General features: G+C 44.0%; 3 protein-coding genes across 12 annotated transcripts; 2 read left to right on the top strand and 1 right to left on the bottom strand.

Moving 5' to 3' along the window:
* Positions 1 to 2,364: 2,364 nt before the first annotated feature.
* LOC120711626 (neural Wiskott-Aldrich syndrome protein-like) lies at positions 2,365 to 4,315 on the top strand. 9 transcript variants are annotated; one of them, XR_005690364.1, is made up of 6 exons: positions 2,365 to 2,787; positions 3,197 to 3,277; positions 3,424 to 3,484; positions 3,664 to 3,736; positions 3,840 to 3,902; positions 4,200 to 4,315. XR_005690364.1 is itself a non-coding variant. In XM_039997220.1 (5 exons), the coding sequence occupies exons 1-5, from the start codon at positions 2,476 to 2,478 to the stop codon at positions 4,220 to 4,222; spliced, it is 540 nt and encodes a 179-aa protein (XP_039853154.1). In that variant the 5' UTR covers positions 2,365 to 2,475; the 3' UTR covers positions 4,223 to 4,315. The 9 variants fall into 9 exon arrangements, 7 of the variants coding, with proteins under 7 accessions (XP_039853154.1, XP_039853149.1, XP_039853153.1 ...); XR_005690365.1 differs by having other exon boundaries at positions 3,659 to 3,736; XM_039997220.1 differs by lacking the exon at positions 3,664 to 3,736.
* A 3,309-nt stretch (positions 4,316 to 7,624) lies between these two features.
* LOC120711625 (polyadenylation and cleavage factor homolog 4-like) lies at positions 7,625 to 18,244 on the top strand. Of its 2 annotated transcripts, none has more exons than XM_039997213.1 (7): positions 7,625 to 8,038; positions 9,508 to 9,873; positions 10,097 to 10,210; positions 10,732 to 11,436; positions 13,429 to 14,385; positions 14,496 to 15,028; positions 17,545 to 18,244. In XM_039997213.1, the coding sequence occupies exons 1-6, from the start codon at positions 7,805 to 7,807 to the stop codon at positions 15,012 to 15,014; spliced, it is 2,895 nt and encodes a 964-aa protein (XP_039853147.1). In that variant the 5' UTR covers positions 7,625 to 7,804; the 3' UTR covers positions 15,015 to 15,028; positions 17,545 to 18,244. The 2 variants fall into 2 exon arrangements, with proteins under 2 accessions (XP_039853147.1, XP_039853148.1); XM_039997214.1 differs by having other exon boundaries at positions 10,100 to 10,210; positions 17,545 to 17,930.
* An 873-nt stretch (positions 18,245 to 19,117) lies between these two features.
* On the bottom strand, positions 19,118 to 26,528 carry LOC120711624 (homeobox-leucine zipper protein ROC1-like). The gene is made up of 12 exons (XM_039997212.1): positions 26,284 to 26,528; positions 25,866 to 26,020; positions 24,928 to 25,190; positions 24,699 to 24,816; positions 22,018 to 22,665; positions 21,817 to 21,918; positions 21,518 to 21,718; positions 21,187 to 21,361; positions 20,801 to 21,072; positions 20,620 to 20,715; positions 19,707 to 20,106; positions 19,118 to 19,603 (listed from the first exon to the last, which is right to left on the bottom strand). Exons 2-11 carry the CDS (start codon positions 25,950 to 25,952, stop codon positions 19,726 to 19,728), a joined length of 2,343 nt encoding a protein of 780 aa, XP_039853146.1. The 5' UTR covers positions 25,953 to 26,020; positions 26,284 to 26,528; the 3' UTR covers positions 19,118 to 19,603; positions 19,707 to 19,725.
* Positions 26,529 to 27,024: the final 496 nt, after the last annotated feature.

Here is a 27,024-nt window from a genome sequence, read left to right as displayed (position 1 = left end):
TAGTTTATTTATTGGTCAAAAACCTGTCCTAACAAACGTAAGCCTTGTAAAGGAAAATGGAGTGTGTAATATCTAAATGAGTGCAAGAAGAAAAAAATATGGTACTATCACTACCACAAAAATGTTTATTTTTGATATTGATGTAATCCTGAAACATTAGTTCGGCGGTAACATATTTATAGAAGACAGAATCATTGTAATTTATAGAGGACAGAATCATAAAGCTTTGTTTTTTTACTCCCGTTACAAAAAGAGTTTGGTGGCTGAAGTTAGTGTAGTTAGATTGCAATTAACTCCACATGGCACCTTTTTCTTTGTTGTTATATGGACTATCGTCCTATCGCTGAGTATACATCATATGTCACTTTCCACCTTTTTCCTATCTTTCTGCTTGTGATTATTGATGTCAGTGTTTCCCCCCAATATTAGTATTCATTGATGAGATGATTTTCACCAATTTGGCAATTTATGTATTTTGTTTTCTTTTCATGATATGAAAACTTCGAATGACTAATTACTTTGTCTAACTTTCTTTTGTCCGCAACAAAAAGGTACAAATTCATGTAATGTACCCCTCCGTCCCATAAAAAAATGCAATCCTGTGTTTGAAAAAATTCAATAAAGAGTACAATCCTAAAAATTGAATTTCAACTACCTACCTAATTAAGTGATCAAATTTGATTCGCATGCCAAAATTAACTATTTGTGACTAACAGATGAGGGTATGAGTCTTTTCACACCACCGCTAATCTTTCTGCAAAAAATTAAAATTGCACTTTCCATAGGACGAAGGGAGTCCTGCATAAGCTTCAATTCTTCGCATCTTTAATTAGCAGGAGCATCATTTGCATACTAATCTCAGATGCAGCCAGACTCAATACTAATAAAAAATACAAGCACCCTTAATAAAAAAATACTTTCCGTTCTGCTTTTAAAAAACAATCCATTCAGGTCAATCTGCGGCTCAGTTTCCACAAACAACCCCGTCATTCCTCATCGCTCGATATTCACATCTTCAAAGGATGAGAATGCAAAACCGCTGACCAGAGAGAGGTTTGGTGCGAGCATATTCCGAAACTGTCCCCAATTTTCTCGGGGAGCCAATGAAGCTTCATCGAGGGCTGTGGCATCACAGAAGGTGAGCCCTGAACCCTTTGCAGTCTGAGCCTCTGAGGACAATTTTGACCTCTGGCGGCTGCTGAACCCCGGCGGCTCTTCTGCTAATCCAAGAGGTCAGCACCTGAACAGCCGGGATGAGCTGATGACATCACAGTAACCACACCAAAAGTGTTGTTAGAAGCCTTTGCCAATTTGGCCTCTACCCTCTGATTATTCTGATGCTAGGACCCAAGTACAGCATCAACAGCCGTACGTTCGTTTTATGTGAACAAAAAAATTAGTCGGCATATATGGATTTCTTAGACAAACTGATGTCCATTTTACAGCACGAATGATCTCTGACTTTCTGTCCGAATACAAGGTCAGATTTGAACTCTGATTTATGTTCTTCATCCAGATCCCCTGATCCAAACAACCGAGAGCAAGGTTGAAAAAGAAACGAGTACCAAATTTCATATGTGAAACAATTGTTTTTAGCACCATGATAGGAGCAAGTCATTCCCGGCATCTGTCCACAATAAAACATTTCCTCTGGAGTTTAAAATTTATCGAGAAATATAAGCATCTATCCCAGGGAGTGTTAGTTCCACCTCGATCAAAGCATCTATCTAAGTATCTCTCAACCTTTCTCTTGCTAGCCAGTCAGGAGATGGCACGAGCGAGCGTTGAACTTGTAAAGACTTCTCATAAGCCACCAAATGCACATGTACTAAACTGACAACCGCACTGCATCTAGGAGTGGTAAAGGATCCTAGATTTTGACCTAGAAAATCTAAGGGTCAGGCCCTAAAAGGGTTGGGCTCTAATCTTATATAATTTTGAGCTAAAAAATTTAAGGGCCTTGTTGGACTGTAAAGAGGCCACTAGAGCCATGACCCATTAGACCATTACCACCCCTATCCTTCATTCTTCCATGTCCACTCAGATTTAAATGCACACTAATCAATAAAATATTAAATCTTAACAGTCATCCTAAATATAAGAATGTTAGATGGGCAATATGGCCATTGTACCTCTCTTCTTAATTCTCTGTCAAAGTCCAAATGACTTTATATTTGAGAGTTGAGCAAGTATTTGGTTAATTAAACCACTATATATATAGTAGCTGTATTGACTACCCTGGGTACGAAATAAGCAATTCCATACCCGAGGCAGCCCGTGCACCTGATCCGCCCCGATCACCGCTCCCGGTTTTCTTCCTCCGGCTCGCCCCAGTCTGCGTCGAACCAACCAACCCACCACCTCCACCCAAAAACCGCACAGCTCCCGTCCCCATCAGTTACCGTCCGGCGCCGCCCCTCCCATGGATGCGGCCAGCCCCCAATCCCAGCGCCCCGATGCCGCTCCCCTCCTCCGATGGCCTTCCTTCCTCACGCGTTGCACCCTCCCCACAACGTCGATCTACTCCCGACGCGCCCGCCAACCGCGCATCTCGGATCCGGCGCACCTCCCTACCGTCGGCGAAGCGGCCCCATACCCGGTGCCGCTCCTCCCTCCCGACGCCGCACCACCGTCCCCAGCTCGCCGCACCACCCTCCCGTCGCCGCTCCCTCCCCAGATTCGCCCCCAACCCCGGCGGCGCACAGCCCTCCCGGTGCCGCACCCAACACGCGACATCGCTATCCTCCTCCAGGCCGCACCATCCCCCCGACGGGGCTACTGAAACCGGTGCCGCATCCTCCTCACTCCCTTCCACTGCAATATTTAGTTCTCAATTCTGATTGTGATCTATATTGTTCTTGTCTGCCTCATGTGACCTGAATCATGATTAGTTTTTTTTCCTCTCGCTGGATTTGCTGGTTGAATTTACAGATTTAACCAGAAACTCTTTTGATGTGAATCATTCAAAGTTATGATCAATATCCGACAGTGCAGGCTGAAAAGTCAACCTGAATCATTGAATAAATAGTTGATGCAGCTTTTATCCTTCTATTTCATAGTGATTTACCCTAGACTAATGTTGAACCCACAATCAAACTAACAGATTCAGTTTTCTGTTATACAGAGCTTAGGCATAATTGCATTTTCTTTAATTTAGGAGATTGTCTGATGGGCATCATGTTTTATCCTTAAACAGTCTAAGCCCATGCTGCTGTGCGACCTCATCTTGTTATCCCGTTCGTTGATTTGTAATCGCCCTCTCGGATGGAGCCTTCTGGTGTGTCAGTCCAGCCTCCATATAATTTATTTATATGTTAAATAGCATTGGTCTGCAAATCTTATATGCCGTAGTCTGACACTCGTCATTGGCCCATATCTCTTTTTACCTACTATTCTTGGCACTAATCCCCTGTGTGTGTGTAGATCCTGTGCCCGCCCAGTCAGCAAATGTTCAACGAGGTTCGCCGCAAGTCCACTCATCAAGGTTATATGTTCAATAATGTACTACTGTCTTCGTCTTGTCCCTGTTAATTTGGTGTCCTGTTTTCCATGTGCTTATTACAGTTCTTTAAAGTCCAATTCTATTTTACTGAATTAGCAAATAAATTAATTAACAAGTTCTAGTTCATCACTGACATCCAAATTTATTTCTCGCTAGCATAGATACCGGTCAGTGGTTGGTGGACCGTATGCCTAGCAACCCGAAGAAAATGGCATTTATTAGCACACAGGAGAGGTCTATGCATGACATTAATTTATATCCTCTTGATTGGGGCTACTCAGTTCATGTTTTTTGTCTCGTGTCCCTGCATTTACAACAATCTTCCCTTTCATTTCAGGTTCGAGGTTCCTCTCCGTCCAGAGCTATGGTCTTCTGTGTTTTCTCCTCCATGAGTTCCATGGTCAGTTTTTAATTCTTGCCCCTGCGGCTATCCCTACTCGTGAGTGCAAATGTGAGCAAGGTGGTCCATATATTTCTGTAGTTTTAGTGGCATAATGACATGAAAGCTATCCCTTCATGTTTGGGTGCAAGTGCGTTTAGCAGATGAAATAAATGTGTGTATGGAGTTCAATTTATCATTCTTGTATGTTTGTTCATATCCGCTGATATATTCTATCACGAGACCATTACTGCTGCTATATCTGTAGAACTTTTTGAAGCATCAGCATTAATTATTGTCACATTCCTTTATTATCAGGTACTTGTAACAGAATGGGCTGAATGCTTATTTGAACAAGCACAGAATTGAGCTTGACCCTTAGCTTGAAGCCCGCGTTGGAAGGTACAATATACCAATATATCATGACTCACCAAAGGCTTTGATGAAAGATAATTATGTATGTGAAGTACATTTACATCCTTTTTTGGATGCATGGATAGCAGGAAACTGCGGTCGAAGTTTATTAATGCGGATAACCAACACCTAGTATATCCTGAGATGTGGCCTAATGGCTCGATGGCACGGCCGCTGGGTTGGCTCGGGTATGGAATACCCAGGGTACTCAATAGCGGTGTCATATATATATATATATATATACTCTACAAACACCAAATTATTCTAGATTGCCAAATCCAAACTACTCTCTCCGTTTCAAAATGTAGGTCGTTTTGACTTTTCTAAATTCATATATTTTGTTATGGATCTAGACATATATTATATCTAGATAAATAGCAAACATTATAAATCTAAAAAAGTCAAAACGACTTACATTTTGGAACGGAGGGTTAATCCATATATATGGCCAACCCAACCTAGCTCTCCAAATGCATAGACATCTTTCTCCAACTCCAATCACGATCATCAATCATTCACTAGTCCATCATCGGTATAATTAAAGCACATACCATACCATTGAGGGCACTGTCCAATAGTAGCAGCCTAGAGAGAGTGTGTGTGTCCACTAGTATATAGAGAATCCAGTGTATAGCAGCCGAGAGAGAGAGAGAGAGCGCGCGCGTCAAATATAATACTAGGATTAGGAGAGCCCGTTATGGAAAAGCGATGGCCTCTCATCCTCTCCTTGATTCTTCCTTTGGGCGACGGACGTTTGCTTTCACGCCGCCGCTGTCGTGGTCGCGCCCGGCCTGAAAACCGCCGCCCATCGAGTCCCCTGAGCGAGCTCGCTCTCGCGCCAACGCCGACGGAACTGCTAGCCGCCAAAACGGCGGTCGTCGCTCTCTTGAACTAGCAGGTCGTTGGCGGCGCGCTTCGTTTGATCAGATGATACTGATCAGGAAGCAAGTGAGCATCATTGTCGCAACTCGAGCGGACCCTATAAACAGCCCTCTGTCATTTAGAGAGATAATTTTGGAGATGCTCTTAGCACGTATAGCTTGGGCCACCAGTGAGGTGATGAGCATCGCAGAGCAGATCGATGGATCTTGAGGTTGAAGACGAACACTTCGATGTGCGCTTTCGGATTTGTTTTTGTATTCATCGGAGCCGCCGGAGCGCAAGTACCGAGCTCATTGGGGAAACCCACATGGAACAATAGTAGCATTTTTGTTGTTTCCGCTCGGAGCTTTTTTAACTTTTCCCCCCCTTCTCTCTTTGATAATGGGCTCATCGTGAGCTTATAATAATGGGCTGCTAGTTTAGTTTCACTTCTCTAATAGGAGTACTTATGTGCAATAGTAAAGTTAATTAGTAAAGAATTATATCATACGGTGGATCGCCAGACTGCTTATCCCAGATGGCTCTCTCGAGTAGATCTGGATCACGGAAATGAGCTAGAGCGTAAACATTGTCTACAAGCGGGGGCCTCACGTGGAATCATCGCTGGGCTGCTATACCTGCTATTATTAAAATTTCGAGCACAGTACACGTGTGATCCGCGTGGGCACCCCCATTACATTCATCCTGTTCCTAATTAACACTCTGATGTACTCCTATTTCTGATGCAAGAGCCTTAACATGGCGCAGCAAAACGACTGGCTGCCAAACTATGAGATGTTGAAGCATAAATTGGGATGCGCTAATAAGAATGCCATATGCGATAACATTTGATTCTATTCCCACGCTTTTAAACCTCGTTTGATGCATGTGCCAGCTCTTGGGCTACCAATGCATGATTGCATTGCATATCACACATTAAGGTCAAAGGATTCCCTGAAATCATCGGTGAACTGCTATACCTCTTATTATTAAAATTTCGATCCCAGTACATGTTATCCACGTGGGCACTCATTTATCCTATTCCTAACACTCTTGAGCTAAGCTATACAACCATGCATGTGTCCTCGCAGCCCACGTACAAAGTTTCGTTTTTTTTTGGACGAAAGAGCCGAGTCATTTCCTATTTATCTTAATTTGAATGAATATTATGCGCACTGCTATGGAAAAGATTTTTAGGAATGGGTGCGGTACCCGCCCCAACTTCTCGCACCTAAAAATTGATCCGTATGATTTGTAGGAACAAAACGAGTGATCAAACTTTAAGGTCGTAAAAGTCAAACGACCTATAATTTGAAACGGAGAGAATAGCTGGGATTATCTGGATCCACACTTTTTCGGTTTGGATGCACAGTATTTTTTGGAGTTTTAGAAAAAAATATCATTCTTTTAATTTGTTAAGTACTTTATAGTAGTTTTGAAACAATAGTGCTAAACACGCAGTCTTATTTGAGTTTTAGAAAATTTAACTCTACACCTCTTCTTTCTAACCAGTGGTTAGTTTTGCATGCCTCCGAGCTTCTAAAACTAGATTGTCTTAATACCACCATGATTTATGCGAGTTTTTTATGCTCCAAGGAAAAAGAAAAGTCTTGTCTGCTAGCCCTTACCAAATCACACCAAGCACGCTTTATCACTAAGCATAATGCATGTATGTTTGCTTCCTTGTATTGTATGGCTGTTGGACATATATCACACGAAAGCATACCAGAAATAGACCTAGCAATATATGTCTGGTACATACATACTCTGGTAGAACTGGTGCCGTATCCCGAACAATATAAGTGTGAATATACCAACTTCAATGGAATGAGGCCACATAACCATGGCAATCACATGCTGGGGCGTGATAACACCCATCACCTACTTCTGATGCAAGAGCTTGACCATGGCGCAGCAAAATAAATCGAATGGCTGCCAAACTAGGAGATGTTGAAGCATAAATTGGGAATTGGGACGATGCGCTAATAAGAATGCCATATGCAATGCATGTGCCAGCCCTTGGGATATGAATGCATGATTGCATTATTGCATATCGCACATTAAGGTCAAAATTTAAGGGATTCCATGCAATGCAACTCTCGTGCGCTGCGAACGCGTATCAATGCTATCGTATCTTGTCCTTCTGATTCGAACTGCATACCAATTTTTCGTACCACTCACAACGATGCATATAAATGGAAAATCTAAATTCTCGGTATGAATCCTTATCATTTCTAATTAAAATCGATCAAAAAAACCCATATGTAAAAAATAGCATGGTTCCACGATTTCCTGCAGTTGCTCCACTCTTCAGTGAACACCGAACAGCAGCAGGAGTAGTACTGCATCAGAATTTACACCCCGTTCAATCGGGTGCGTCGGATCTCGATCGGACGGCCCATCTCGGCGCCGTACCTCCGTTAGCGCAGGAATTAAATTCCTTCCAGAAACCCCAGAGAGAGAGAGAGAGGGAACGAAGGCGGAGCCGAAACGCGATCCTCGCCGTAAATCGTCTCCCTCCCTCTCCTCCGCCTCCTCCCGGGTTGGGCTTTCCCACCACCACATGCCTCGGCCTCCCTCTCGCCGTCGCCGCCACCCCAAACCCTAGCCCCGCCCCCGAACCCTAGATCCTCCCGCCGGCCCGCCCGATGGCGGGGCCCCCCGCGGGGGGCCAGGTCGTGGAGCGGTTCCGCGCGCGGCTGCGCGAGGAGGCGGGCGGCGAGCCGGGCGCCGCCGCGGTGGTGCGCGCGTACGCGGAGGCGCTCCGGGAGCTCACCTTCAACTGCAAGCCGGTCATCACCGAGCTCACCATCATAGCGGGGCAGCACGCCGCGCTCGCCGCCAGGGGCATCGCCGACGCCGTCTGCGCCCGCGTCGCGGAGGTCGGCCCCCCTGCTCTTCTGGACAATTTGCTGTTGGTTTTTTCTGCTGGGGGTCGTCTGCGGTGGAAGCTTGGGTTTAGCGTGCTGGGTAGTCTGGGCTATGTGGAGTCAGCACCGTGTGGTAGCTAGGGTTTGGGGGATTGGTGTGGGCGTGGTGGGAGTCGAGGAATTCTGTGAAATTGATGGAATGCTTTTTAGTCGTTGGTTTTGTAAGGGTTGCATTCGGTAGAGATTCGTTCCCTTTTGGAGGAAGCGATGCACACAGATTTCAGTCTGCCTCGCTGCTTGCTGTACCTGTTTCTGTCCCCCATACTTTTGGGGGTCTAGCAATCAGTGTGGAGTTTTCTAGTTTGGATTGAACTAATGGGAATGACGATTATGAGATTGGCGCTTAACATTTTATTTGTTCCTCTTAAACTTTCTGTTTAGTACCAGTGGATAACTAAGACGTGCATGTTGGAATATGTAGTGACAGTAAAATAGGTGTCTGGGCACCTATGAATCACCGATACTTCAAAATGGGTGCCGTACCCGTATCCGATACGGCCCGATACGGCGATACGCCCCGATACGGCCCGATACGCGTATCGGGAAGTATCGAGAAATTATGATTTAAAAATAAAAGATTTAATTCTCGATACTCCGTCCGATACTTCCCGATACTCCATCCAATATTTTTGGGCCAATAACACCTCATTTGAAAGAGCATCGGGAGCCCATCAACGTAGGCCCATCCAGGTTGAACTAATCATTTAGCTATTTCTGGTTGAACTTGAACATTTGCTACATGTGTTGGCCCTTTGGAAATGTAATGTTTATTATCTATTTCGTTGTCAAAAATTATTTGGCAATTTATGTTTTTAAAAATATATATACTTGCCGTATCGGCGTATCCTTATTTTTTGAAAATCGGCGTATCACCGTATCGCCGTACCCGTACCCGTATCGGCGTACCCGTACCCGTATCGGCGTATCGCGTATCGGTGATACTTGGCTGGGCACTGCAATTGCAAAAGTCGTATGCTATGATTGATGCCGTTTGAGATGGGGAATTCAAGGGGGTTAAGGCTGTAATCTATAATTGTGTTACACTGGTTTCTATATGAACTTGCAGTAAAATGACTTCAAAACTTTGGGCTTATTGGTTAGGATGCTTGAATACTTGTTTACTTGTTCTGTTGTTGATTTGGTTTCGTTTAGAAATATTTGGTAGCTGGCTGTTTTGCTGCTTTTCTTGAAAATAAGAGTCAGTAATTTTAATTTTGAACGGAAATGATCTGAGAACTAACCCTAAGAGCAAGGAATAAGCTACCAGAGTGGCCTCTGCATTTTTCCTTTCAGATCCTGTTGGCTATTTGAGACTGTTCAATTCACTTTTTTTTGGGTTCTTATATGTATGTATTTTAATAAATTACCTCTACAATCAAAGTTCTTTTTCATGACGACCGTATTCTGTAATATTCTTGTAGGTGCCACCTGACCAGATATTACCATCTTTGTATCTGCTAGATAGTATTGTGAAGAACATTGGACGGGAATATGTCGACCATTTTGCTAATAGGTTGCAGAAGGTATTTGTTGATGCATACTGCAGAGTTGATCCCAGTCAGTATGCTTCAATGCAGCGCCTCTTTCGTACATGGTGGCCAGTGTTTCCTTCTTCTGTGCTTCGTGGCATTGAGGATGACCTTCAATTTTCTCCCTCAGAGGATAAGCGTCCTGCCATAGCGACAAATCCGCATCAATCAGAGTCGCTATCTCCTAGGCCATCACATGGCATACATGTAAATCCCAAGTACCTGGAAGCACAACAAAAATTGAAGCAGACCAATGTGGTAAGATTTTTGGTGAATAACAAGTGTAGATAGTAGAATCATTGGTGTGTTTTTTGTGATTTAAGCATGATAATTTCAGTCTATTGGAGAAGAAATATATGACAATTAGTGTATTATTGTATTACATTGTTGCACAACATGTTGTATTCTGCAGTCTTTAGTCTCTACTTAATTTTATTTAAGTTGCTGATTATTCATGTGTCTTCTACATCTGCTTTAAAAGCAGGTGCATCAACCAGTAGTCCGTGGCATGAGGCAAATGGCTGATCTGGATGAGGATCCGATGAATGGATTAACATCTAATGGTTTGCGAGGACGTCCATCTTCAATGCTTCAGGTATTGAGAGCACATCTGCTTTTGTTGCTCCTTGTCATTCCTTCAACTAGCCTCCTATTCCAAGCCTGTCATCCACACCTCCATATAGCTTTATGGCACATAATAATGCTTGTTTGGAAAAGAAACCATGTTCTGTTTGTTTTGCTACCCTTATTGGTTGACAAAGGAGAAAACCTTTGCTGTCTTTATATTTTTGGGGAAGGCTATATTTATTTAACACTCCGGCATGTTTACTCACTATACTCTTCTCCTCTGTACCAAGTCTTCCAAGAGTTCCTACCAATTCTCGTGCCTGATTTAGTATTGCTGTTTGCTCTTAAATAGCTGAACTAAGTGACTTCTTAAATTGCATGAGACAATGTTCGGTGCTTTTTTTTCTCAGATTACACAAAACCCCTAGTACTTCAATATGATAAAGACTGTTCATCTTATTTCTTTTCTGTTTCAATCTAAGCTGTATGGTAGTACGTGCCTTTTACTTTTGTGATGTCTAATAATCTGTGTTGGAATCATATGGGCAGAAATCTACTGTGCAGTATGCTGGTGATTCTGATCAACAAGATACATTTCGATCTATTGCTGGAATAAGGGCAACGTCACCACATCTGTTGAGCACACATCCATCTGATGTCATTCTAGATGGGCCATTAGCGACTTCAAGGGGAAACTTGTCCAAGTCTCCACCTCTTGATGTGTTCCCTAGGAATGTGTCTCCCAAGAGATCGCTAGAGAGGCTGCCACCATCTCATTCTGTATTGGGACCTGACCCCAGAAGATTTCCTGATCGGAATGGCAGGTCGAGATGGACTTATGACGATGGTGCACAGCGGCCAACAATCAGCATGATTGATGAAGAATACAGGAAGCAAAGTGCAAGAGAACTTATTGATGCTTATGGGAATTGTCAAGCCCGAGATGCTGATGAAAGAGTTTTTAAAATGCAGCGCCTGGATTCGAATGGAATGGCTAGCAAATCTAGTGCACGAAATTGGCTCACTTCAGAGGAAGAAGAGTATTCTTGGGAGGATATGAGTCCAACTTTGACTGATCGAGTCAGAAGCAGCATGCCTTCTTTTACTCCTGGAGCCATGAGAGCTGGATTTCCTGGGGCAAATGCAGGGTTACTTGAATCTGATACTGGGAGGCACAATTTTCCAAGGCAATCTCATCAATCATCGATTGATGGACCACCATTGAATCTCGAAGATAGGATTACTTCTTCAAATGTATGATTGTCTCATCTTTCTTTTTATTTATAGTGAATAGATACATTAGCATAACACTTTATATGCCTGTCATCATTCTTGCAGTTTATGAATAATTTTTATCTTTCATATCCTTGATTCTTTAAAGGCTTCCTTGCTCTTAAAAAAAGTTTTGGTCATTGCTTTTATATCCAGTACACAAGTTGGATTGCTGATTTTAATTTGATATATTTGTAAAAATGATTGTTCTAAAAGGCAGCCGCCTTGGTGCTGCCTAGCATGATGAGCTAGTTGGGATCTGCTGGCTGCCATGACCACCAGAAGAGGAGCAGAAGTAGTAGCCAGGAGGAGCCAGCAAAGTACTAGCAAACCATGACCATATGTGCCCCATTCTTCATTCCTCTCCGAGTAGTCTTCTTAACTGGATCACATGTCACATGCCTCCTGTATTTCTCTTCCCCTACTGCCTACCTAGAGCCTAACGCCTTTTAGAACAATGATAAAAATGAAACCGCTATGCAATTAAGTATTTTGAAATGTGTACTCATTGGCTTCAGTTGACCAATCTAGGTACATAAAAGGATATTGCCAAATCCTGAAAGGTTTAAGGCAACGTATGCTATGCAAACCACCTTCGTATGCAAACTATGGAAACTCCAATCTGGACCACCGGATCAAGATCCAAGGGGCATGAGGAGGGGGGTAATTTTACAATTAACCGCCAGCCCTTGGATTAGGTAATCACACTTTTGTAAATCCCCCCTCCCACTCCCCCTGCACCCCCCCTTGGATCTTGATCCGGTGGTCCAGATTGGAGTTTCCATAGTTTGCATACGAAGGTGGTTTGCATAACATACGTTGCCAAGGTTTAATCACGTTTCCTGTGGCTATCCTTCTTGACTGAAAGAATGGTTATAGTCTTTGTGTATATACTTCTTACTGATTCTTGCCATATTTATCCGAAGCAATATACTTAGAAAACAGTTCTGTGTAAAAAATAATCATAAAACAACATTTTCTTTCATCACATACGTATGTTAGGGAAGGAACTTCCTGTCGTAATTCTTTGGCAGTTTACTCCTTTTATTTCACAATTTGATGTTAGCTAATGTATGTCCTGAGCTATACATTGATTTCTAAAGTTTTCAAAAATGCATATACCGTGAGGAGGATGAGCACATTAGGTAATGATTTCCCAGCCTCAGATGTTTTTGGACGCTGTTCATCCCATGTTATACAGTCGTCCGACTAATCGTGATTAGTCGCGATTAGTCGACCTTATCGCTCCGCTGGCTTCGATAAGTGAAACGACTAGCTTTTGTTGATCAGATGTCTGATCGTCCGACTAATCGTCGCCTAATCGCGATTAGTCGTCCGACTAGCTACTTGGACGATCAGGCCAAAACCAAAAGATGTCCAGCAGACCAGCACTCCAGCCCGCCGCCTGTACTGGGCTCAATTAGGCCCATTAGCCATTAGGGTTAGGTTAACTATATAACTTGCACCATTAGCCATTAGCCATTAGGGTTAGGTTAACTATATAACTTGCACCATTAGCCATTAGCCATTAGCCTGTACTGTGTGGGACAAGAATATGGAGTTCTGGACAGTTCAAACATCAAATCTCACAAGTAAGTGTCACCAAACTGACTATCATTGTGGTGTTCCTGCTTGCTATATAGTATATAAGTACATATACATGTACATATATGTCGTGGGATATATAGGACGACTATAGCGACGACTAGGACCGACTAGGGTCGACTAATCGACCTGATCGACGACTAGTCGCGACTAGTCGCCTTATCGGTGCCATGGCGACTAGGTTCGACTAGACGACTGTATAACATTGTGTTCATCTTTCACCACCTCTTTGACTAACTACAAAATTTTCAACATCTTTATCCATGCGCCTAACGTAATTGATATGCAGATTTATTAACCTGTCAATGTTTTATCTGTATCTACTCTTAATGTGTATTGAAATTTGCCATCTTTTTTCTTCCCCTGCAGCATGTTGACATGTCTACTAGTAGGAGATATCTAAGCAATTATGGTGTTCAGAATGGAGCTCATTTGGAGTACCAGACTTCTGAGCATACCCTCAATCACGGGAGAACTGCTACCATGCAAACTCCACCTTGGCAACAGCCTACTGGTCTGCCATTGCGAGTGCAAGCACCTGAACATCCATCAGTACTTGATAGAATACCACTGCCTGCTGATGGTGCAATGCCAGTTAAGAGATTGGAGATTGGTGGTACATACAATGCTTTAGGTGTAGATATACCCTTGCTGGAGAAGCGCAGGCCACTAACTGCTCCTACTCCGATGGAATGGCCTCATCATACTCAGTCGCAAACTTTACTACCGATTCCACCCGATACAAAACATGTTAGAAATGCAGCAGATAGTTTAGAAATTAGGCCATTTGTTAGTCAAGGAGCCAGTTCATCTGTATTTGTTCCACGGCATCATTATGATGCCTTGGATCAGAAAACATTAAGTACTGGTAGCTTAGCTCAACCACCATACCAGCACCAAGATTTGCTGCCATCGAGTCAACAAAATCAAGGTACAATTTTGGGAAACCAAGCTCAGCCTCATCATCCTCAACAATTCCGTCCCCATCCCCATCCCCATCCCAATCCTCACCACCAGGAGGCTTTTAGAAGCTTTGCCCCTGGCATATCTGTCTCCCAGTTCTCAGGGCAAGGAGGTACTGCAGTGATGCCACCAGTTTCACTTCTGCCCAGTTCCTTTTCTGTATCACCTGCTGTGCCACCCTATGGCATGCCGTCTGTGCCCAGTTTTCCTAGGCCACCATTACCTCCCGGACCACCACCTGCTTCACTGCAGATTGGTTCATCATCATCACAAGTTGGCGGCGCTCAACCATTTGTCTCCGGACTGTTGAGTAACCTTATGCGCCAAGGTGTAATTACATTGGAAACACCTGGCCGACCTCAGGTACTTCTCTTGCATTCATGCACCTTATTCCTGGTATATAGTATTTTTCTGTTCATATGCATGAGTTAAGTGCTAATTGAATGGTATATGTTGTGAATCTTTTCCTGTAGGATTCAATTGGAGTTGATTTCAATGTAGACCTCAAGGTACGGAACGAGCCTGTCATCAATGCTTTGTATCAGGATCTTTCAAGGCAGTGCAAAACTTGTGGCCTTCGGTTCAAATGCCAAGAGGAGCATCGTGCTCACATGGACTGGCATGTTACAAAAAATAGAAATTCAAAGAACCGTAAGCAATCTTCACGTAAATATTTTGTAACGGCGGAGGAATGGTTAAGAGCAGCAGAAACAGTTGGAAACGATGGTGTCCCTGCTTTTATACCCTCAGAGCCAGTCCCAGACAGAAAGGAAGAGAAAGAAATCGCTGTTCCTGCGGATGAGGAGCAAACAGCCTGTGCATTATGTCAAGAACCATTTGAAGATTTCTACAGTGACGAGACTGAAGAGTGGATGTACAAAGGTGCAATTTACATGGATGCACCAGATGGTAATATCGATGGTCTGGAAAGGTCACAGTTGGGACCTATTGTCCATGCGAAATGTCGATCTGCGCCCAGCAATACTTCTTAGGATGGGCATAGCTGGTGAGTATCTGTGGATTTCATTGCGTTATAACAAACATCTGCTAACTTTAACAAACATCTGCTAACTTTTAAGGTGGAACATATATCTTGAGCTTAACTTCACTGGAGGTAGGGGAGATTGTCTCCTTGCTAGTATTTGGATGCATGCGACATGTTTTCAGCTACAGTTATATTTGACATCATGATGTTATCTGACTAAATAAGAATGCTGAATGTGATGTGATATGCAATGTTTTCGGTCATGATAATTATATTCTGTGTTCAATGTTCTCTGTTAGATGAAGATACTCCTGTTGCACGAGTTAATATTTTCAGTTTCTATTAGTTTTTATGTGAAGGGTGGACCTGGTGCAGTGGTAGAGACTCTCCACTTGTGGCCAGCCTCTTTGCAGTATTTTAAAATTTTTTTGCAATGGTAAGGCTGTCTAGGAATTCCATTCCCCAGATCCCACCTTATGTGGAAGCTTTCAGCACTGGGCATGCCCTTTTGTTATCAGCTTTTATGTGATATTTGTTTAACTTCTATATGGTACTTGTTGTCAATTGTTAACATGTTTTTCATGCTTATATTTGGGAGTCATTCTTTTGTGTCCGTTTTTCATTGTTTGCAATTATTTTGCAGACCCATCGGATTTTCAGAATTTCCAAAACGATAAAATGATCTATCAGTTGATCCATTGAGCTGTCAGTTACCCACTGAAGGATTCTTAGGTTCCTATCAATTTATAATAGAAATGTGACATGCGCTTGTTTAAGTATTATTATTAGACCAATCTTAGTGCACAATGTCATCGCTCAGGTACCAAGAGTGCCATGTTAGCTTGATACTAGAATGAAGCCACCTCCCTCAATGCTTAGTTTCATTGCACGGTTTCATAGATAAGCAATCACATTTAATTGTTGATTGATATTAATGATCAATGTGCCATGTGGCCAATAGAAGTTGATGAATGTGTGTAGATGAAACTCAAATCCTCTCAATGGAGTTTCATTCCATTTCATGAGTCTTGGTAACTGTGTACCAAGGTTAAAAAAAAACGTCATTAAACTTCGTTTAATTGGGATTAAATGCTAAACGGAGGCCTAACATCTACATTTAACCTTCCTAGGTGCTAGTCAATAGGCTAGCGCCTGCCTAGCGCCTAGCGTTTTCTTGAACATTGCCGTGTACACCAAGTTTCATCACCATGAAACTAAATTCTTCTCTTTCTTCTTAAACTGCATGCCATGTCATCACTTTTGCTTATGTGACATGTCATTTAATGAGAATGTAACTTATATGACACCTGCATTGAAAATAGGTTTATTATTTAAATAGTGTAAAGTATGTAATAAGGGGTACATGCAAACTCACAATTCTATACTCCCTGCGCTCCAAATTGTAGGTCGTTCGACTTTTTTGATCCTAAGTTTGACCACTCGTCTTATTAATAAATTTAAGACATTCTTGAAAAACTTGTATTGATAAAGCAAGCCACAACAAAAGAAGTGATATTTTGCACAAATTTTTGAATAAGACGAGTGGTCAATCTTGGGATAAAAAAAAATCAAACGACCTATAATTTGGAATGGAGCGAGTACACATCATTTAATGTGATCTGATAGTTTGTATAATTCTTAATTTCGTATCATGACTAAGCTATTAATATTTGTCACCTTTTGATATCCAGTATCTAGGTTGGATAGAACTAATACTTTGTCTAATTTGTAGAATTGGAGGATTATCAGGAATACTGAAGTTCCTGTGTATTTGTATTTTTACTGTTTTTGTTCATCATGGCATCACTAAGCTGCAAACTATAGTACCAATCAGAGAATACAGATTTACGGACATGAAAGCTGTTAATATTTAGTATTTTTGTTTCATTTTTGTCATGGTGCACATGGTGTTCCTTTTGTTGTTTTCTTTTATTCTCTTTTCTTTCATGCGAGGATTTTATATGTTGTTTTTGTGCTGGCTCTGGGCATATTTGCAAACATTATATTTGTGTAACTGTGTTTGGTATTCTACGTGTAAGCCACATGTTTACATGCAAGCACATAACTGCTGGTGATGACTAGCTTTCTGACATGTTTATTACCTTTTCTTTCTTCTATAAACTTGTCCTTTTGGATCGTGGTATCTTCAATGGCTGATTAGAAATGGTGGTAAAATTGAGGCCTATTTGCTTCTGTGCTGTACCGTATTATTTAGATATTTTCTGGAGTACTAACTAGTTACAAGAAGTTTTAATCTGCTATGGCTCTAGAAAGGGTCCTTTTATGCTATGCTGACATAGAAAGATGAAGTGTATTTTATAAAGCTTGTAGACTTGCCTGCTGGATTGCCCTGGATAGTGTATATGAATTGGGGCTCATTGGTTTGCTCCTTTTGCAATAGTTAGATTTCTTTGAAATGTATATGCTTGTTGTAAAAAATCATGCACGTCATCTGAAACAATCCCTTTCCCTTAGAAGCGCACCATAAAAAATATAATCGTGCTGGTTTGTTGACTTTTTGTCTATCTTTGTCACAGGTTTGACTAATAGTTCTTTTTTGGATGCGGCTGTAGACATGACCTGTAAACTACTGGAGACTCAGAATTTGGTATGATTAGCTTCTTTCCTATCTGGCCCACTTGACAGCCAGTGCATAGATTGTTAATGCGACAATAGTGTAAAACTGTAAAATCTTTCTGTAATTCAGTGATTGAGCATCAGTTATCTGCCATATACAATCACTATTGTCATATTGTGCTTGTGCCCTGTCATTTTTGTCCTTCCTTGGTTGCATTACTATGGTCGTGCGATCTACATATAAGCTTCATGTCTAGGGTTTCAGGCTGCCCAGTTAGTGTATATGTAACCATGGTTTCAGTGGACGTGGAAAACAATATCTTTGTATTGTTCTGCTTTCTTTCCCCTTGTTAATATTTTGTGCAGGACAATATCAGTCTCTTAGTTGTCTGCTAGCTTCCGCAACATCAAAGGGATCATGCAAGATGACCAAGAGTGATGGCATCTGTCTCTGGCTCTCCTGAACTACTGAAGGGACTAGATGCTACCGTTGCCTTTTTTTTTTATTGTCTTTCAGTATTTTCTTTGTAAGTTGAGAGCAATGTATAAAGTGTGGTAAAGATTATTCTTGGTCGCTTGTATAATTCCATCTTACTGGATTTATTTGTGCCAGCCAAATCTGGTTCAGATCGTTTTCAGACTTTATGCTTTGTTCCAAAAGATGTACTCATCCAAATTGCTCTATGGAAGTATTTTATTTGTATCCGAAGTTGAGAGTGTGCTAATAAAATGCCGAGGAACGTGGTTACCAGTAATATCAGCATTGGTCTAATTCCTGTATAATTTCTAAATTATGCGTGCTAGCATTTGATGCTTTATATTCATCCTTTGATGTGGTTAGGTGTAATATGGGCCTATGGCTTTAGTTTAAGAGCTAGGATTGTATTCAGTTTCTTAATTATGTTCATGTTCCTCAAATTCTTCAGTTGTGGGTTGCATCCAAGGGCACTTCAATCTGATGGAAATATTTTCTTTTATGATCTAGCTACTCAGCATATTTGGATGAATCCGTGTTGACGATGAGAACTTCCTGTCATGTAAAACCTGCCGTTTTTTTTAAAAAAAAAAAAAGTTTGCAGAAGCACTGCACTGTCATTTAAGATGTATAAGCGAGGGAGTTCTTACACAACAATACTTGCATAGTAAAAGATGAAAGATTAATTAACTCAATAGTACTCAAATGATCTACTTAACATTGATAACCAGGTGACCTGCGCCGGATCCATCTGCCGTGCTTCAAAGACTCTTCTGTTTCTTTCCACATATATATTCCAGCATTTCCAGGCTACATACGAGCACTGCCGCCTTGAGCCTTCTTTCTTTCTTTATTTCTTCCACCAATCCTCAATTTCCATTCCTTGTTCAGGAATTTGAACAACCCCATTCGTCCACACTGTACAGAAATCATTTGCAAACTGGCATTGCAAAATGAGAGCAGAGTGGATCCAACCGCCAGGAACTTACGTTAGACTAGAAGCCCTGCCGTTTTAAAAATCATCTGAATGCATCAAACTAGAACGAACAAGAGACACAAAGGAATCGAAATTGCAATGTTTCGATTGGGAAAAAAACTACAAGCAACGACAGGCAGGTTTTAGCTCAGGATTGGTTATGACCGAACACCTAGATTCTACAAATCTTTGCAAATCCAAAAAAAAAAGAGAGAACAAATCTCTGTTCTCTAGCTACCAGCAGCATGCAGGCAGGCGCCTTAGCCTGAACAACAGCAACAGCACAAACATGACACGGTACACAGCGGCGAATCGAAAACCCTAAAATTATGGGAAGAGACCCAGACACATAGCATCATCTCAGCAGCATCCATTCTGTAGTAGAATCGACGGGGAAGTCAATACCCGAACCATCCCCCCTTGCATAGTGGTGACCGCCTTCCTTTCCGCGACGTTTTCGCAGGGTTTCTTGAACACTAGCAGTAAGAGCACCACATGGCAAGGAGAGTCTGAGGTGCGTTCTTGACTCCCAAATGATGAATTCTCCAAAAATCTAGCTGCTCCCCTCCTGCAAATAAAAAGATTCAAATACCATTTTAATGTACAAAATTCAAACAGCATTCTAGGATGGCATCTGTTTAAGATAGGAGGCTGCAAGCAGTGGAATGTACCTTGAAATCATATGGGTGGCTACTGTGGGTTGCCTTCCGCGCAGACGGCGGCCTTGATGCGCTCCACGGTGCAGGCGATGAGGCTGTTCACGGTGGCGACAGAGCCCAGTGAGAGCTTGGCGGTGGGGACTGAGTCCACCAGGATCTGGAACGCCACAGTCAGGAGGGATCCGCCGCCGGCCTCCAAGCCGGCGCTTATCTCTCCATTGGGAGCACCAGGTGGCCCGTCAGGGAGGATGGCGAAGCCCGACGGCAGGAGGGCCACGTAGTCTGGGTCGCCACCGTTCAGCACCACGTTCATCGCCACCACATCCACCGGCGCGTACACAACATAGGACCCTGACGCATCAGTGCAGCTCTCCTGCAGGATCAGCATGTTGCTCTGGTTCGAGTTTGCACTCTGCACAGAAGCATCAGAAAGATGATCCATATGTTACATGTGCGTGTACAAATAATACTGAAAAAATCATGAGCATGAATAGTTAACAGTGCATTATCAAAATTCAGAAAAACCCAGGATTCAGTTTTCATGTGTATTGGACCCCAAAGTCCACTACAATAAATTTGTAGGATTATTCAGAGGAATTTTCCCAAAGAAATTGAATACAATTTGGTGATGTGAGCACTTAGTCCTTGTTTGGCAGAGCTCTCGGAACAGCTTTTAGGCTGAATCCAAGAGAAACTCTGCCAAATAGTTTTTCTAAGAGAAGTGATTCTATGCTTACTCTATGGCGTGATTCTCTGAAATGAACCAAGTAGCAAGGAGCTGAAAAAAATAGCTTCTCCTGATTCACTTCTCATACTAAATCTGTTTTTCATAGAATTAATCTTAAAGAATCATAGAGAACAGTAATAAATCACTTCTCTCATAAAGAATCAAAATCAGGTAGAGGTCTACCAAACATGCACTTACATTGACACGAAGAAGGGAGACGCAGTTGCCATGGTCCCGGCCATTGGCAATGTGAGCCATTTCTTGGACAGCACCACCATTTGAGAGAATGTCCCACTGCAGAATCAAAATTTTGTTAGGAAAACACTTCAATCAGCAATCGCAAGCATGCCGTGCAGAGAATTTCAGTGACATGGCGTACCTCGCTGCGAGAGGTCTCGTCGCGGAGGAAGTCGAAGACCCTCTTGGGCGGGACTGGGAGCCAGAAGGAGGTAGCAGCATTGAGCACGATGCCTGGGGGCCTGCCGGGGTCATCCACACTCTTCCTGGTCATGACACGCACGTCTTCAGCACCACTGCCCGAGAGCGTCGTCCACTGGTGTGCAGCGGACGCGGTCACACCACCGCAGAAGCTCGCCACCATCCTCTCTGCCAGCTTAAGCATGCTCTTCCTCCCTTCTATGCTTGTGATCACTGCAGTTTCATGGATGGACACAGATGTAGATTACGCATATGCAATTTGTGCAACCGTGTTAACATCAGTTAATAATGATTTGCACTACTGGGTAAAGTTGGGGATGTACTTACCACCAAGGTCACCGTTGGGGATGTTGCTGGCCATGGCGCTGGCAAGGCGCTCACATTGTCGGTCCAGGGTGCCAACCCACCGTTTTGCACCAAACGCAAGCCCTGAATTCACCAAAGGCCTGTAGAGATTGTGCACTGATCTGTCATCGACCTCAACATGCTCCACCCAGGTCACCTGCATGTACAAGAAGGCATACTGGTATCAACATGAGTTTCCTGACAGCAAACGCAATTGCTGGCAGAAATTTGTTGAATATGCGGGTTTTCGAAAAGTGCTGCTATTATTCCATGCAGTTGATTGAGCAAGAAATTTGTCGAGGAGTTAGTTAACCTTTGAGTAGCCATTGGGCATTTCTTGGATAAGGCAGCCGGACGGCCTGCGCCGGCACTTCAAGACAGGGTTAGGGCGGAGGCTGTCAAGCGAGACATCAACAACAGCCCACGTCCCGTCTGGGTTGTTCTTGCAGTACCTTGCAAAGTAGCTCTCTCGTGTTGGCACCAGCGGCGACGGTACCTGAAACTCCATTGACATCTGCAAGGTGATAATCAGCATTGTCAGCTAATCATATAGCTTGCACACTTTGATCAAATAATGTATCGTGGACAGAAAAATGAAAGATAGATACACACCACTTGCAATGCACCATTATAGCTCCCTGCCACACCAGTTGACAGCACCTCGTGCGTCGAAGCCCTCGACACAATGCTCGAGAACACAGCAGCAAATCGGTTCTGCGCACAGAAAGTTCAATCACATGGATCAGCAAGCAGTGATCAGTCAAACCAGTTCAACCAATTAAGACCAATGGACAATTTGTGCCGGGTACTGACCACGTCCATGAGTATCTCAACGAGGCTGTCACGCGTCATGATCACCACAGCGCCATCGCGTGATGCCTCCGGCCGTAGCCCGTACTGCCTTGGCCCGAGCCCGCCTGGGAACATCCGGCCGTACTCCTCCTCGTCGAGCTGTGCCCCTGCCGCGCCGGTGCTCCACAGCGGTGCGTCCAGCCGGGCCATCCGTAGGAGCTCATCCATTGCGGCGACGGCCAGCTCCACGATCATGGGCTTGTCAGCATCGAGCTGGCCGGTTGACACGCTCCTCAACAGCTCTCCTGCACCGGTGCCAACACCGAACAAGGGGTCGGGGCCAAGGCCGGCCGACCCGAACGCACCAACAACGTCCAGTGGGGAGCGGGCTGCGGCGGCGGCAAGCGGGCTGGAGAGCACTGGGAAAGAGACCATGGGCTTGCCAACGTGCTTGGCAGCGATGCCAGAGATCCGGTCAATCTCGTCGCGGAGGCGGGCATTCTCGAGCCGGAGGTGGTGCTCATCAAAGGACATCTCGCCGAGGGCAGCAGGGCCACCGCAGCTGGGGCAGGAGGCCGTGCTGAGCGCCTCCTTGTACCGCATGTTCTCGGCACGCAGCTTGTCGTTCTCCGCGCGCAGCTGCGCGTTCTCCTGTCGCTCATGCTGGTTCTGCACACACCCAAAATCACATTGCTTGACATGATAAGTTACATTACATATATACTTGCACATGGCATGCTATTGTATGATGCAACTGAGGATTCTGGCTCTTTGTTCAGTAGTGTACAATGAAGCGCATCTAGACCAATAGATGCTAATGGTAAGTTTCGGTGATTAATGACAACCGTATGCGACTAACGTGTGTTTTGAAGGAAAAATTAGTGATTAGTTTAGTCTCATATGAAATGTGAAAGGAGACCCCTCAATTCGGAACAATCATGCGTGCCAAGGACTCAATTTTAAAGATTAAGGACCTTTCTAGTCTCATGTGTCAATGAGATGAAGGACACTTGATTTAGCTAGGGTTTGTAGTTTTTAGTTTTTTGACCGTACTATTAAGAGGGGTTCATGAGTTAGTAACTTGACCAAAATTGAGTTGGCCTTAGAAATCTTGCACACTCGCTCAAAAACAGCCCAAGATGGTCAATAGAAGTTAACAACACTTGGAAGAAGAAACAATCGAAGTTACATTCAAATCCAAGTCAATTCAGTTGAAAACGAAGAAAAACAGCAGCACCGGTTTAACCGATGCCCCTAGCATTGGAGCATCCGATGCTTGGCGGAAGTTCCGACGCCATGTCGGTCTATCTCTCTTGGAAGCAAGTTGAAATCAAGTCAAGTCACTCTATATCACCGGTTGAACCGATGGTCCCAAGCAAAGCACCGGTGCATTAGATGTACTTTGTTCCAGAGAGCATGTTTGGTGGACCTCAACTCGACTTCAGCACCGGTTGAACCGACGCTTCAGATACAACCATCGGTGCATTGGGCGTACTATGGTCCAGAGAGCTTGTTTAAGTTGATCAGTGAACCTCTTCAACACCGGTTGAACCGATGCCCCTACGGAGCATGCACCGGTGCAATGACGCAAGCCTAGATACTGTGTCAGAAACCCCAACGGCTACTATTTGGACACAGAGAGACCGGTTGAACCGACGCCTTCACGTTCTAAACCGTCGATTCTTCTGATGGTCACGATTTTTCTGCAGTGGACTTCCAACGGCTATGTGACCCTCTCCACTCTATAAGGGTATCCCCTGACTCATTTGAACTGCCTTTGACGCATTGAATACCTGAGGCCACCCAAGAGAAGAAGAGAGAGTGAAATTGAGCGATGAATTGAAGATCTAGTGCAAGAAAGTGATCCAAACTTGAAGAAATCATCCATTTCGTGAGTAGCAAGTGTGCTAGGGCTAGGGCCAACTTAGTGAGGGTCAAGTGAAGCCTTGAGAGCTTGTTACTCTTGGTGTTTGACGGCACCTAGATGGTCTTGGTGATCGGGAGGTTCTTGGTGAGCTCTTGGAGTTTGTGGGAGCCCCAAGACTTGAGGATTGTACACGGTGTGAAGCTCGCCGTTCCGGAGATGGAGAAGGAGCATTCTTAGTGGAGACTTGATTCTTGGTGGGGCAAGGGAGCCATACCCTTGTGTGGGTGCTCCAACGTGGACTAGGGGGGAGCGTGAACTCCTCGATACCACGGGAAAAAAATCCGGTTGTCTCGTGTCTCTCATTTACTTTCAAGCATTGTTATTATTTCCTCTCTACTTGCTTGTTTGATTGCTTGATGGACTAGGACTTACAATTGCTAGTGTGCTCTTGTTGGCTAGACTTTTTACTCTTGATAGTGTGATCTTCCCTAGGAATGATGAACATGCTAGTGTGTTTACCGACCTAGGATCACCATGTTAGTGTGCTCTAGTTGATAGGTTTTGAACTTGCAGATTGGGCAACACTAGACTAGGTTAAGGACTCGGTTAGATTTTTGAAAAAGTCCCAATTCAACCCCCCCTCTTGGGCCACGATCCTTTCATACAGGACTACAGGTTAACATGCCTGTCACGTTGTCAGGTCATGATCCACAAATATGCACAAATGGACTGAAATTTGTCCAAAAGAAATTCAATATTTTCTTGCATCACATATAATATAATATTAATGCCATGGAATCAAGAACAATGTATCCAGTGTTGTAGTAGAACTTGCCTTCATCTGTGTGCGCTTGTTCTGGAACCAAAACTTGACTTGCAGTGGCTCGAGGCCGAGCTCCCGGCTCAGCTCCTTCCTCTGCTTGTCATCTGGGTGTGGGCACTCCTTAAAGAACCTGATCCATGGCAATTCATCAAAACCCTCCAAACAATAATCAGACATGAACCAGAAAAAAATGCCTTTCAGTGGTGCTTCAAGGAAGAAGAGTTCAAGTCATGGTTCTTACGCTTCCATTTCTTGGATCTGATGCTGGGTGTGGCGGTGGTACCGCTTCTTCTTGTTCGGCCGCTGGTTGGGGTCTTCCTGACCGTCATCGCCAGAGGTGCCATCGGGATTCTCGCTGCACGACTTGCTCTCAAACTCATCTGCCAGTGTGTCGGAGCGGCCATGGATGATGTTGTCGCCGCTGTCCACTGCACCGGCTGGGATTTGATCATAGAGTTGCTGCTGGAACGCTTGCTGCAGGTGATGGCTGTCTAGCAGGTCAGCCTGCAATTTGTTCAGTCACAAATGTAAGAGTCAGAATTTCACATGATATGAATAATTTGTGAATTAATTAATATGTGAAGAATAAACTGAGGATGGAATACCGGGGATTATATAAAGTAAATGGAATATCAAAGATAAAATTTGAAATCAAACAAAAGCCTATTTGGATCGGTACAACTTTGATCAAGAACATACACCCCGGCCGTGAGATCAACTTGTCTACTCTTTCTTCCTCCTACCAGTAGTCCAGTACTACCCAGCTAGCTTACATTTAATAGCAGATCAACTGGTCTGTATCTTGAATGTGGCGCCCATCAATACGAGAGCATATATGTACAACAGCCTACCGTTTCACACCGAAATTATTAATCCAGGAAAAGGTATGCATAAGCAAGAACATTAAAGAACAAGACACCAAAAACTACTGGCGAGAACAAAAATTTAAAAAACTCGAACCACATGAACAAGGACCTTCAATTCCTCGCTTCGTTTTAAGAGAGGCACTGCATTCAAACAGAGAGCCTATACTAGCAAGAAAAGCAAATAAAACAGTAAAAAAAATCTTTTGGTTTTTCACCCCCCCCCCCAAAAAAAAAAAACTAGCCACGCACGACTCGGACACTGATCCTGCACGCTCCAAAAGAGAGAGATCTCTCACTGGATCGGAATTATCACCTGGCTCAAAGACAGCGCCGACGAGGACCCATACGCGACGCCATTCCGGCCGATCATCGCCGCCGGCATGCGTCTCGCCGGCGTCATGAACGATGGCAGCCCGCTCCTAGTGCCTCCCAAGCCCTACCTCGTGCCCTTCTTCAGCCGCTCCCATTCTGCAAAAAGAAGGAAAAAAAAAGATGCATGTCACATATACATGTATACATGTCTGTCTGTCCGCCCAAGTCAACCATGAGAGAACGAAAGAAGTAAGCGGCAGCCCAGAAATGTCCACAGATCACGCTGCCTTCCACGCCACGTAACAGCACAGATCTAGCTAGGGCACGCGCACGCAGGAGCTCCCGGGCCAAGAACTCGGCGAGGAAGAGGAGGAAGCCCGGCAGCTAGGCCGTGAGATCTGAGGCAGGCGATCTGTTACCTCCGATCCCCGCTCGCCGATGATGCCTGGAGAATCTGTCGTCTGGTGGCGGTATCGCATGCGAGAAGCTAGCTGCGGGAACCGGCGCCCCGGCCGCGCACGAAGCTGGCTAGCAGGAGCCCGGCGGAAGCGCGCGGGGAGATCTCGACGCCATGGGAGGGGGGAGGAGGAGGAGGGGAGGAAGGGGAACGGCGGATGGGAGAATGAGGAGACGGGGTGGAAGGAGTTATTGCGAGCTGGGCAGTGGCGAGCGGATGGATGCAAACGCATTTATTGGGAGAGGGTGCAGCGTTATTGCTCAGGCAGCGAGAGGGAGAGGAGAGAGAGAGCGAGAGGGCGAGGAGAGAGATGGGGTAACGTTTTCCTTGGAAGAGAGAGAAGGTAGTAACGTACACGGTGCATGACCGGCAGGGTCCGTTTCTGGTTTATCGGTCCGGTTTGATCGAAAACCGGTAAAAATCAGTCAAATTCAAATTCCAATTCAAAATATTAGTTCAACCGGTTTTCACTGGCAAACAGGACCGGTTTGGGAACCGGAGAGTTGAACAAAAAAACTGACTTTATTTCAAAATTTGAATATTTGTATAACATGTTTTAGCCTAAATGAACCCTCCAACCCTCTTTTGTACTACTTTTACACTAATACAATGTATAACATGTTTTACATTATATTTGTATATTTTTGTATGCACGCTTTTCTTTTTTGGTTTAATTTCAAATGCTCGCAAAGTATATTAAATG

This window comes from Panicum virgatum, chromosome 6K (assembly GCF_016808335.1).
Source record: "Panicum virgatum strain AP13 chromosome 6K, P.virgatum_v5, whole genome shotgun sequence".
NCBI classification, from domain to species: Eukaryota; Viridiplantae; Streptophyta; class Magnoliopsida; order Poales; family Poaceae; genus Panicum; species Panicum virgatum.
This window is presented reverse-complemented; position numbering and strand designations above follow the sequence as displayed.